A 13,187-nucleotide genomic window follows, 5' to 3' on the forward strand; every position below is an offset into this window, starting at 1 on the left:
TAACTACGTGGACCCACGGAACAACAGCTAAGTTAAACAGTTAAAAGATGCTTTGAAAGTTTAAAACCTGCTGCTGGGATTGAAGAGCTTGCTTCACGCTCTGCTAGTCAGGGGAGGGGCTCTGCACTCTGCAGCCTCTGTCTGCAGCAACACTGAGCAGCCAATGCCTATACACGTGTAACACGCAAAAATTGGGATGAATCGGTGGATCACTACTGGGGATGCACTGAAATTTAAATTCTTGACCAAAAACCAAGGCCAAAAACATAACACTGAAAGAAATGATTATGCCATTTATTAGTACTGTTGCATTTATGGCTTTACTAAGCTCACTAAAATGAATGTGTGAAACACTGCATTGTGAATAAAGTTGTTTCTTCCTGTCAGGTGTCGAAGAACTTCAGTGAAGTTTTTCAGAAACTGGTGCCTGGTGGTAAAGCTACACTGGTGATGAAGAAGGGAGACGTGGAAGGCAGCCAGTCTCAGGATGAGAGCGAGGCTGGTGCAGACAGTGAGAGAGGCTCCGGCTCCCAGAGCAGCGTCCCTTCTGTGGACCAGTTCACTGGAGTTGGCATCCGGGTGAGCGTCTGAGCTCTGTTATATATAAAGGGACTGACACTCAAACCAGTAACACAGTGATAACAAGGTGGTCACGTAATGTTCTTAAGGATTTACAGATTTTAGGGAACACTGACTGAGTAATAAAGCAGGTAATTAATCATTTATTACAGTAAAATAAAATGAGAACACACACAAAGATAACTGATACAGCCAATAGGAAAAGGTGTAGGGCTCTATAAAATCCATTTAATTATTTTCCAAATTCCGTGTTTTCCACATGAATTTTTTTAAATTCCATTTTTTTAAGAAATATTTTATCAATATTTTCAGAAAATATTGGTTTTCAACTCCTGTGAGGACATAATAAAAAATAAAACCCTATTTAAACAAAAACGTATTTCAAAATTTGTTTTTTGGGTGACCGCTTCTACATTATATTATATTTCCTTAGAAAAGCGTCTTCATCTCACAATGACGCCGTTTCATTCACATTATGTACATTTCTGCACATAGGGGTAATCTGACAGCGTGTTGGTGTGTAGGTGTAATCTGACAGCATGTGTGTGTTGGTTTGTAGTCGTAATCTGACAGCGTGTGTGTGTTGGTGTGTAGGTGTCGTTCACAGGGAAACAGGGAGAAATGAGGGAGATGCAGCAGCTGTCTGGAGGACAGAAATCTCTGGTGGCTCTTGCCCTCATCTTTGCCATTCAGAAGTGTGACCCCGCCCCTTTCTACCTGTTTGATGAGATCGACCAGGCCCTGGACGCCCAACACAGGAAAGCTGTGTCAGGTATAAAGCCTGTTTCAGTGTGTGCTCATTAAGAATTGTAGATAGTGGAACGTTTGAATGAGTTGCCAAATGGAATTAATTCATTAGTCACGTTTGTGTCTCTTTTTTTTTTTTTTTTTTACAGACATGATTGTGGAGCTGGCTGGTCACGCTCAGTTCATCACCACCACCTTCAGACCTGAGCTGCTGGAGTCTGCCGACAAGTTTTACGGCGTCAAGTTCAGAAACAAGGTGAGTTTGGATTAAGGATGCACTGGTCAATCGATACAACAATAAGGCAGGGGAGGCACGGTTAACCTAACATGTCGACAGTTCGCACTATTACACAAAAAAAAAAAGCATCATCGGTGTGCTAACGGAGTCAATGCATCATGCAGACATTTGTGTCAAAGCAGCAAAAACTAGACATTTACAAAGAGTCTTGTTATTTTCAGAATTATCTAATTGATTTACAGTGAACAGCTGCTTTATGATGTAGACAGAGCGGTGGTAAAGTGTGACTTTTTTCTGCACCTGAAGTCTCATGGATTACAATCACAGACGGAATACTTCCCATGTGGAGTTTTCATGTTCTTCGCCCCAAAATCCCCACAATTTCTTAAATTACCAAATTGCTGAGTCGGCAGTGTGGATCACGTGTGCATTTGTGTGTGTGTTGTTTTTTTTTAGGTGAGTCACATTGACGTCATCACGGCAGAGCAGGCCAAAGACTTTGTGGAGGATGACACCACCCATGGTTAAAAGGATTCGGCTCTTCATCACCATCCTCATCCTCGTCCACAGCCCACCAAGCCTTTAACCCAAAATCCAAACTGTTCCATTGGTCCAGAGCTTCTTTGATTGTTCTGAGGACTGAATACATTTATTCAACACAAACAAAACCCTTTTCTCACAAAGTTCATCTAAATTAAAATGGATTTAAAATGGAGGTCTTTGGAAAATTTAGTTTAATAAATCCAAGCTTGGATTAGATTTGTGATTATTTAATCTGAGAACTCTGTTACTTTACTTTTATTTGGAAAGGTCTCTGTGAGAGGGGCTTTTCTGTGTTACTGTGATTCAGTTATTACATTTCTCCAGAGGTTTGTTCATCATCTTGTGGTTAAAGCCCCAGAGACACTACCAGTGGGCAAAGGGTCTGGATGGATTTCACTGATCAGGGTCTCAAACTGATCCGGATGCAGGTTTTGTTGCCACTTTTGGAAAATGACATGAACAGTTAGTTTGATGCAGAGGTTTCTGTCATTTATTGTGTTTGTGTTTTAGGATTTTAACATGTATCCGACCTTAAAGCTCAGATGTTGTTCCTTTTATTACTGTATTTTGTGATTCCATGTCATTCAATATGACGCTAAATACAGAAGTAACTTGTGATGTATAATTGTCCAGTTTAGTTTTCTCTGAAGTTTCTCTTGGTTTTCTCTGTATAAAATTGTCATTAATCTTTTTTTTGTATTACATTGTTGGACATGATGTTGAGAATGCAGCTCTTTTTATGTCATACCCAGTTTCAAATCTGCATTGTCATGTTTAGCTTCCTTTTTTTTTGTACCTAAAAAAGTCACAAAAACAATAATAATAAAAAGAAATGTTGAATCTTATTAAATATTATGGTCACCACTAGGTGGCAGTGAATCATTAACACCGAATATCCTTCCATTGTTGAAATCCTGAGAGACTTGGGCAGACTTCAGTCTGTTACTGGTACATGCATTTTCATTGCGTCCCTGTTTGACAATGGAATTTATAGCAGATATTTAATTAAATCTTTTTAAATAAAATTCTCACCTTATTTGATAATACGGAGTAATGATAATATTACATTTAATTTATTATGTGCTTTACTGTAAAGGAAAGTGCTACAGGTCAACAGCATAAAATCAGAATTTAGAAAATAGTCTAATAAAATAATCAAGAAACAACCAAACGAAAGGAAAAAAATCAGTTATTTAAAAAAAAAAAAAAAAACCTTAATGGACTGTTGCCGTCAGTATCTAAGTATTTTAAGGAACGTGCTAAAAGTCAACTGCATAAAATCAGAATTCAGAAAAATAATAAAGAAAACAATTCAGTCACAGACACTTGAGAAATATTACAATGGAAAAAAATAAATACTAAACAAAGAGAGGGGGAGGGGGGAAGAAGACGTACATTTTTAGAAATCAGAAATGTTTTAATGGCCAAGTACAGTTTTTAGGACTGTACAAGGAATTTGTCTTAAAATGGGTATCTTATGGTATAGTGTCAATACCAGCCAAAGCAGTAAAAGCAATCAATGAGGGAACTAGACTCTCCAGAACAAGATGCATCAATTTATTTTATTTTTTAATTTTTAGTTTCATCCCAAAAACACAGTCGTCACTAACCTTTCACCTCTACTACACAGAAAGCGTGGTCTTCTATACAGCTGTAGCGCTAACTACAAAATGCACAGGTGACGGGTAGTCTCAATTTCATACATAAATAAACATTTACCCAAAACAATTAAAAACATATACCCTCACTAACGGTGAGAGTATACACATTACAATCCCTAATCAACATGATTAACATCCCCTAAATGATTTAAAACAATATTAACCTTATTTTTACAGCAACAAAGTTCCCCTGTTTTCAGTTTCCACTTGGTTTCTCCCTCCTGGAACCATTCAAAGGTGTCTAAAGCGCCCCGGGAATTATTTAACCAGGACACCACATTAGGCGGGAAGAGAGCAAGCACGGGTAAGTTTGATTCAAAGTCAACGTTAACACAATGGTACAAAAGTGTTTTTAGCCTTATGTCTTAGGTTACCGATGCAAAATAAGTTATTTTGTGTTATTTTAATTTTATATTTTATTTTATTTCTTAGATGAAATCGAATAAATCCTGAGCCATGTGCTCAGCCCAATACCAGATATCTACATTATAAATTTTAATAGCCTTATTTTTTTCATTTTTTAAAAAAAACCTCAAAGCAACTATAAGAAAATGTGTTTTGAATTTAACTTTGACAACTACTAGAATTTAGCATATTAAAGCTAGGGTAGGCGATTTTCTACAGATACACTTTTTAAGTTTTTGGTTGAAATTGTCTTCATCTCCTGACAGAAATTAAGATCTTATGTGTTCTGTAAAAGGAACAAAAAAAATTCATCATTTGTAGCATCTGTATACCTGTAATAACTTTGACCAATGGAAAAAAAAAAAAAAAAAAATTTAACCAATCACGCTGAAAGCGCGTCACCGCTGACAGAGTTTTTGGTCATGTTTTTTTAACATATATAATTATAAAGTTTATTGTTTACCTACTGCTGAATGAGACATGAGACAGCGACGTTTCTACACTCCTCTTCTGCAGCAGCTGTGCGCATGCATGTGCACGGAGCACAAAGGGGAGGGGGGTAAAGGCGGAGCCGTCGGGGAGGCTACATTCAAAATCATACTTGCTTTCGAAAATCGCCTACCCTACCTTTAAATAATCATAGAAGTCATTAGTAACAAATAAGAACTTAAAGACAGTCAAACATTGCAACAATAAGATAAGACAAAACTCCTCTATTGTCATTTATTTATTTTTTTCACCAGACCAGAGTCGGTTAGTTGTTACTTTCTTTAAATTTGTTTTAGTGTCGTATCAAAATGAATGTCTCTAATGTCTTTGTACACATTCAGTGTAATTAAAGTGTAGGCCCTTGATGCATCAATCTAAAAAGAATAAAACTAACTCAATAAAAGCAATGGATTTATTAATTTCAACGTCACACAACACATCATTCTTACATATTATCTTTACTTATGGAACAAAGAGCACATCTGCATTAGTGCCTGCTTGATAGAATAAGCATATTACCAACACTTACGACAGCTTATTATGATCAATCAGGCCTTTTACTGAGGTTTTTTGTAATTTCTGAAAGCTTTGAGGAAGAAAAAAAAAACATTAGCTGTGTTTTTCAAATAATAAAATAAATAAAAACAGTGTAATCGACATTGGAAACTAGCATATAAATAGAGCAGCAGTCAGGAGCCTCCATGCATTGTCACAAATTGCACATTGGACAATGGAAGACTACCCTCTAGTGGTGACAAGAGCAAATTTGAGAGCTACGTAGCTATGACCAACATGGTAAAAAATAGAAAGTGTCTATTTGTACGGTTGCCGAAAGGACAACCCGGTGCTATTGGTACGGTTACCAAAGTACAAGTACGTAGCGTCTTACGGTTAAGTTTAGTCTTAGTCTTGGTCACGCGACCTAAACTGGCCAAATAGGGGCCCTGCTTACGGATAGAATGTCGGTATATTGATACGGCAACTGTACGGATAGCCACTGCCTAAAAATACAAAACAAGTGTGTAGAAAGATTTAAGACTCTCTCAAATGCAACATTGCAGAGTGATGTGCATCTCCCCAACCTCACCCATCTCATTAAAGTTGTAGTGAGTTGTATTTCACAGTTTCAGGGTGATGAATTTATTGTATTACTGATATATGTTCAATCAACAAATGTGCAGGAGTAGGGGGTACATGGCTTCACATTCAATGTCTGAAGGGGTCCGGGGGTACAGGACTGTGAAAAGTTTGTTTACCACCGCCGTACATTATTCATGCCCACTTTCACGCACCAAGAGGCAGCCGTCAGTAGGGATATAACGATTCACTCAACTCCCGATACGTTTCGATTCACGATACTGGGTTCACGATACGATTCTCTCACGATTCATTTTAGAAAATACTGTACTGTTTTCCTTTTATTTTTCATTGTCAAAAGAATCCCTTGATGAACTATTCAAACAATGCAATTTAACTAAAAATAAATCTTGAATAAAATAAAGGAATAATACAATTGAAGAAGCCTATTCATTTAAATTCTGGTTCCATAGTAAACAATACAAAACTGCACAATAGTTATTTTTCTTTTTAAAAGTGCAACTGAAAATGTATTTTGTGACTTAACAATTGGACCTTCAAAAAAAAAAAAAAAAAAACAGTCTGCACTGTATTTGCGTCAGATATTTGTTTGAACCAGCAGAGGGCGATGGTAACCCAGTGGTCGGTTGGCATGCAGCTTAGTGCAGTGAAGAAGAGATGCTACGCTAGCAGACAGAGCTAATAGAAAAATGTGACTTTTACAGATATTCACTTAATATTACAGATATTCTTTTGGTGCTAAAGGGGTAAGGAATCATTTATGAATATGTTTAAGAGTAGAAGGCGGCCAGAAAGAAAGTATTGAAAGATTTCGCCCGCCGCCATGACTTCTGGATAGCGCCCTCTGCTGGTTAAAAAAGTACTGCGATTCAATTTTCACAGCATCGATGTGAACCTTGATACCTATGAATCGATTTTTAACTGCCTTACGATTAATTGTTACATCCCTAGCCGTCAGTTCTGTCAGTGCTGACTTGTCTCACTCTTTCCTCTGTGTAACTCAGTCCTTGGACTTCAGCACCAAATAATTGTGGCGGGCGAAGGAAACTTCATCCTGAGCAGCTGTACATTCACCTTACTTCACATCAGACATGCGGTCAGCAACTGGAGGGCCAAGGTCAGCACACGGCTCACGTCGCTGCTCTTACACCTGCGTCACATTTTCATTTGGATATCAGTGATCCTGCTGGGTTCCTCTGTGCCAGGTTACAGTCTACATGTCACACACGACACGAGTGGTTTTCATTCTGGTGTAACGTCGCCTTGCGCTGGCAGCTCATGGGGACTCTCTGCGATGAAGCTGTAGATTTTCCTCGTCATGCTATTCAGACCATCTCAGGCCCCTCCTGTGGTCGCCACCACTTGTTTCACACCAGAGTTCTTTAACCTTCAGAAGTAGAGCACAGCACTTTGGTTTTCTCAGGCTCGGATTGAACATCTGCACAGCTGTTAGAACTGGAATCTCTTCTTTTTGTTTGAAGGCTCATAGAAAACACTCCTACAGCACATAAAGGCAAGGCAAATGTATTTGTATAGTGCATTTCATACACAAGGCAATTCAATGTGCTTTACATCAGTGTTTCTCAAATGGGGACAGAGAGAGAGAGGACAATTAACAAATGAAAGCATTGAAAATACTTTATGTTTGATTTTAAAAATGATAATCATGCTAGATATTACCAGCAACTCATAAAAATAAGAATAATATGCAGAATAATAAAAAGAACAAACAACTACAAAATCCACAAAATGACACCAAAAACACACAGAGAGAAAAATTCTGTACTTACTATTACCAGCAACACACAAAACGACAACAAAGACACACTAAATAAGAGAAACACACAAGATCATTCAAAATACACTCAAGTTTAGGAAGGCTGAGTGACACAACGGGGCTTGTGATAGGACTCATGGTTAGGTTATTAATATACTGTATATGTTACTGCTTTTTTTTCTGAACACAACAGGCTATGCTCTGTGTAAACCTGACTGAACCCAACTGAGGAAGGTCCACCATTAGCAGTTTTTCAGCAGATATCAGTGCAGGTCCTCAGGGGAGGGCCACTTGTTTTCCTCACTTGTGCTATCTATTACCTGCTGCATAACCCACCGTCACCCTGCTTGGCCAGCTTTCACTGCTGACATCCCATCTTCTTTCCCTCTATAAACACTCCACACATTTTGACCATCTCCCTAACACTGGGCGCTGGACTACCAGTCTGTGGTCAACCATCATAAACAGATAAAACCAGTCACTATAAATGAGTTTGTGAAAAAAACAAAACATAAAGCTGTCCTGGTTTTTGCAGTCAGCGAGTTAATCTGTTGACTAACAGGTGGTGATGAACCTCAGGAGATGCCTGTGTCTTCCACTTCATGGTGGTCCATCTGCCACACCAGTTTGATCCTACTGGTCGTTCCTCTCGGCTGCTGTGGAACATCCATCTGTTTGTGCTGACTGTCAGAAGATCCCAGTCTGTCACCCGTGTGTTCGTCTCACTTTCAGATTCTGCTGTGCGTTGAAGCTTTTTCTTAAACATGAAACCGATCCAAATCTGCGGGGGATTGAAAGTCCCAGGCGATGCAAACTTTGTTACTAATTTGTGGAAGACATGTCATTTTAGCCTTCAAATACAGCCAATCAGCGTTGACATGTCATTTAAGGATTGCTCTTTCTATTTCTGCTCCCATAGAGAGTCTATGGTGAAATAATATTTCAATCCAATATTTTAGTGTTCCAAGTTCCTTCGACGTGATAACGTTATCCCTAAAAGCAGGCATACACAGCGATTTTTGACCCATTTTGAGACGATTTTTCACTTGTGCGTCTATTTTTGGGATCGGGCTGAGTCTCAGCTAAATTGTGGGTTGTGCATCGTGTAGTATACACGGGGTCACGAAAAGCGATTTTAACACCTCACGACCAGCTCCCAATCAGCAATCGTATGGTCGTAAGAAAAATCAAACATGTTTGAACTCCTGGTCGCTCCTCGTGAGGGTATCGCACTGTTGAAGCAGTGCCAAGGACCGACTTACCTCAAATTCTCACACTGCACATGCGCAAACACCATAGGACTGCTATAGAATTCACAGACCGTACTGCCCACATCTGTCCAGCTAGTTCCTGGTCCATGCTGGTCCATCACATAGCCGACTTTTCTTTTTTAACGCTTTTTTTGCTTAGATTTTGGAGTGTCTCCTCATTTCCTCACTTTTTCTGTTTTAATGGCGAAGCTTTAGAGTTCTTCTTTTTCTTCTAATTTATACATTGCATTTCCAGAAACAAGACCCTGATGTGTTTTGTATGGACATACAGTGTGAGCAGTCAGAGTGTCGGTCCGTATAGTGTGAGAACATGAATCGTGAGCCATGCACAATCGAACTCTGAAATTGAGTCGCACAATTTGAGCTGGAGTTAAGTACAACGATTGAAAAAATCGCACAGTGTCTGCCCGCCTTGAGAAGACCAGGAACATTATGGTTGAAGGATTATGACGTTGCATGTAATGAGAGACTTTGTAATTTAGCATTTGGATGCCACTGTCGGCCATTTTATGACAGATCCATGCATGCTATCCAGCTGAACAAGGATAAAACCTTAAAATGGTGAGGTATGTTGTTTCCACCACCACAGCGGAGAAGTTACAGAGTAATTACGCATCCAGTGAAAATCCGGTGTCGGAGTGGGGACCTTTCATTGTTTTCGCTGTGTCTCAACCTCTGCTTAAGACGCTTTAGTGCTCAGATGTGTTGAAATATGTATCCAGACACTTGCATAATGACCAAAGTGTTTACTTTTTGGGTCCGGTTGTTCCGGTGCATCATTACTTTTTTTCATGTAATGATGACAGTTTGTGAATTAGTGTCAGGGTCAGTGTGGGTCAGACATATGGCTCCAGTGGGCTGGACCGTGATAAACATTGTTTTATTTTGTAAAGTACATCATCAATATCAACCCCATACAATCACTTTTAAGACCATTCCATAATTTTTGCTTTCATTCTTCCTTTTTAAACAGTGAAATTCAACATAACTCACCATATAGATATTAGGATGACAGCTTATTTACAAGCTGCTATATTGTTGAACTTTTTTAAAGTTCTTTTCACCTATTTTAGTTGCCAGTTCAGGCTGTTGAAGTCCATAAACTGTTAGTGTGTTAACGAACGTCAAAACCTCTCAAGTTGGAGACCTGCAGCGTTTTGATACGAGGCAGAATCCACCACCAGTGTCGCAGGTCTGTAAAACATTGAAGTGTTTATGAAGTTGCTTCTACTTTTAATAGCAGCCTTTTACGCTCCGTAAAGCCTACGCCACGATTAGACCGTGGGATCCTGTCCGCTCTGGCATGGCTGAGTCACCGTGTAATTTTTAGTTCAACAATAAAATAATGCAACTGCCGTCTTGTCGTGAATGGAGGAATTTACAGGCTGCTCATTCTGCATTTGTAAAGTTAGTTTTATGAGGTCATATGTTTGCTGGGAGCTTGGCCAAATGCTTCTGATTCTAAACATGACGCCACAAGGGCACGAGTGTGTCACTGTAACTGTGAGGGTCCAAGCTCATTCGGTGAGATGTTGGAAGAACACATTTGGTTTCTTTACGATCTGAACATTCACTTCATCTTCAGCCCTTCATCAGACACTAGCAGCCTGTACATTTGCCATTGCTGTGCACACGCTGCCAGAGAGGCCTGCTGAAATGGATACCTCCTTCTCATGTCCAGGCCATAACCATGCTTGACCTTCAGCGTGCATGTATGTAAGCAGGACACATGTGTTCACCGACGCATTTGGGAGCTTTTGTTTAACCCCCTTCCTCTCTGTTCTCCGAGGTGTCACTATAATGAGGTCAAAGGTAAGTTATTAGAACGGTTTTAATTAACAGACTAAGTCTACTTAATGACTTCACACTTCAGCTTAAATACTCTGCAAAATAAACATTCCTATCTTCATGGGAATGGCCAGGCTCAGGAGAGGCATTCCCAGCTGCACCGGGAGGTTTTTCTGAAAACTGATCGCTCCGATCGGGAGTCGCTTCTTACTTAGCACAGTCTTACCCTGGCATGTCACAAACGGTATGGGTTGTTGTGGTTGTCTTTGTTCCACACGGTCACAAAATATAATGGTGATACTAATAGGCATGAGTGTGGCTGCCTTTGCCTTCATCATCCAGTAAGATTAACACAAACAGCACCGACTGTTCCTTTATCCCAGTCAAACCAAACACACGCTTAGTTTTTTCCTAATGATCGCGTGCTTCGTAAGGTATCATGTGCTGCCTTTAATTCCACACATGCCATCTTTGAGACACGTGCTGTAAGCTACTTCAATCCCACATAAATAACATGTGACCACATGCCACTTTTAGTTTTCATGAAATACACCTAACAATGACTTTATACAACTTATTTTTCCTTTCCTCTTCGATAATTGTATTCAAGCAAAAATGTTAAATATAACAATGAGGTCCAGATAGAATTTTGTCAACTTAAAGGAGCATATAGCAGGATTTGTGAAAAAATAAACATACATTTTAAGTCTTTTAATGCTAATGGTTGATGGCTGCAGTTATCCTATCCACCGTGGTGTCACTATGGAGTCTGATATCTGCCAAGTGCTCCTTTAAAGATTCTGAACAAACACAAAAATTGCAGAAATTCTGTGTGGCTGCATCAGACTTATTCAAAGAAATGCAACTGTTGTTTAGGATTAAAAAATAAATAAAAAAATAGTTGAGCAAAAAAGATTAATTCTCAAAATCTTTTGCTATATAATGTAACTCATCCAAGCACCGTTCTATATGCAGATGCTATGGTAGCACAAAAGTTTGTAACATTAACTTATATTAAAGAAGCATTGGGCAGGATTTGTGGAAAAATGAAGTCTTATAATGCTAATGAGTAATGATGAAGCATTAAAAACCAAAAAGAATGCCTTGAACAGACCGTGTGATGCATTTTGTACTGCAATTCCAGGTCCGAATTTCCTGCGTAGTCCTGCAGACATGACGTCAAATGATGCTGATAGGCGTTCTAGATGGCTTGGAGAGGCGTCCACTCTGCGGGAAATAAAGACGAAGAAGTGGAAGACGCTTAGAGACTGAAAGAAGCTGAGCACGGTGAACCAAACTACTGTTGGGTTTCGCTGAGGCATGCGCAGAGGTCTTGCATTAAACAGTCACATGAACAGCGAATAAATACATAACCTTGTCACAGTTGGAGTGCGGATCAGGGTGCTTTTTTTCATCCGACTCGAACCCGACAGGCATTCAGATATTTATATCCGACCCAAACCCGACAGTTAAAACGTCATTTTTTTTCGTCATACAAATGATATATTCACGTTAGTGTTAGTGGTTAGCCTGGTTTTATTAACAAACAGCTGTTAATGTCAACATCAGATCAATGCACAGGGTATCAAACGAATGTCAAACAATGCCGTCTTTTTGTCTGAATAATTGTAATGTAATGCAATGTAACAGGCAAATATTTCGTAGTGTCAGGTTTTACACAGAGGTGAGCTATTAATGCTTTCATGAACTTGATATATTGGTCTTTTGTTTTATAGTAAACAACCTAGTGGTGACTTCATGCTGCCAGCTTTGATATCAACACCTTGGATATTAGCATCAGTTCCAGGACCCAGTAAACAGAGTTGTAGTCTAAGGACTGTTACTACCAGGGTACCTCTGAATTTTAATGGTTCAAATATACTTGCTCCTATAAAGTACTTAAAGTAAACCTAATACTTTTATCTGAAGCAGACTGGCTTCCTTCTGTGAGCTGACTGTGACCTGCACACTTTGTCACCAGCTTGTTCTCTTCGCTGCCTCTCTCTTAACCAGAAATGACTTTTCATCACCCGGGTTATGAACTATACAGCTGGCTACAGCAAACATGATGACTCACTTCTCAGTGTCTTCTCATTTCACAGCACTCTGCTAATGTTAGCCAGCGAGACTGCAGCGCTTAATTATTGGATGTGTAGTTGGGTTGGAGAGAGCGTTGAAGCAGAGACAGGTTTTCTTGTCTTGTTCTCTACAACTACCACCAGGATCGGATTAGCATTTTGGTGTGAGTGACAAGCACAGAACTCACATCGGAGCATTTAACAAGGGTGTTACTGCGATCACTATTTAGGGTTGGATTAGCAGTAGTAATGTGGGTGATATCTGCCTCATTCATGCAGATTGAACTTTACATATGACTATGGACACAACTTTCGGTTTTAGTCAAATTAAGCATTGTACATACTAATCCAGAATCAGTATATTGATCTGGATTCCTTCCGAAATGTAATGGAATATTCCATCGTGTAGATAGAAGATAGAATGCCTTTATTGTCACTGTACACATGTACAATGAGATTAAACAAAGCCAACTCCAGTAACAGTGCAAAACAGTGTAAGAAATAAACAATATA

At 39.2% G+C, this 13,187-nt stretch overlaps 1 protein-coding gene across 1 annotated transcript in view; it reads left to right on the forward strand.

Moving 5' to 3' along the window:
• smc3 (structural maintenance of chromosomes 3) overlaps nucleotides 1-2,952 on the forward strand; it is a 32,675-nt gene extending 29,723 nt beyond the window's left edge. Inside the window, exons 26-29 of the mRNA XM_028446847.1 lie at nucleotides 388-579; nucleotides 1,174-1,351; nucleotides 1,476-1,582; nucleotides 2,021-2,952. Of these exons, the coding sequence (XP_028302648.1) occupies nucleotides 388-579; nucleotides 1,174-1,351; nucleotides 1,476-1,582; nucleotides 2,021-2,092 (549 nt within the window). The 3' untranslated portion in view covers nucleotides 2,093-2,952. The remainder of the gene's footprint in view (nucleotides 1-387; nucleotides 580-1,173; nucleotides 1,352-1,475; nucleotides 1,583-2,020) is intronic.
• The last annotated feature ends 10,235 nt before the right edge of the window (nucleotides 2,953-13,187 follow it).

This window comes from Gouania willdenowi, chromosome 1 (genome assembly GCF_900634775.1).
Source record: "Gouania willdenowi chromosome 1, fGouWil2.1, whole genome shotgun sequence".
NCBI lineage: Eukaryota > Metazoa > Chordata > Actinopteri > Blenniiformes > Gobiesocidae > Gouania > Gouania willdenowi.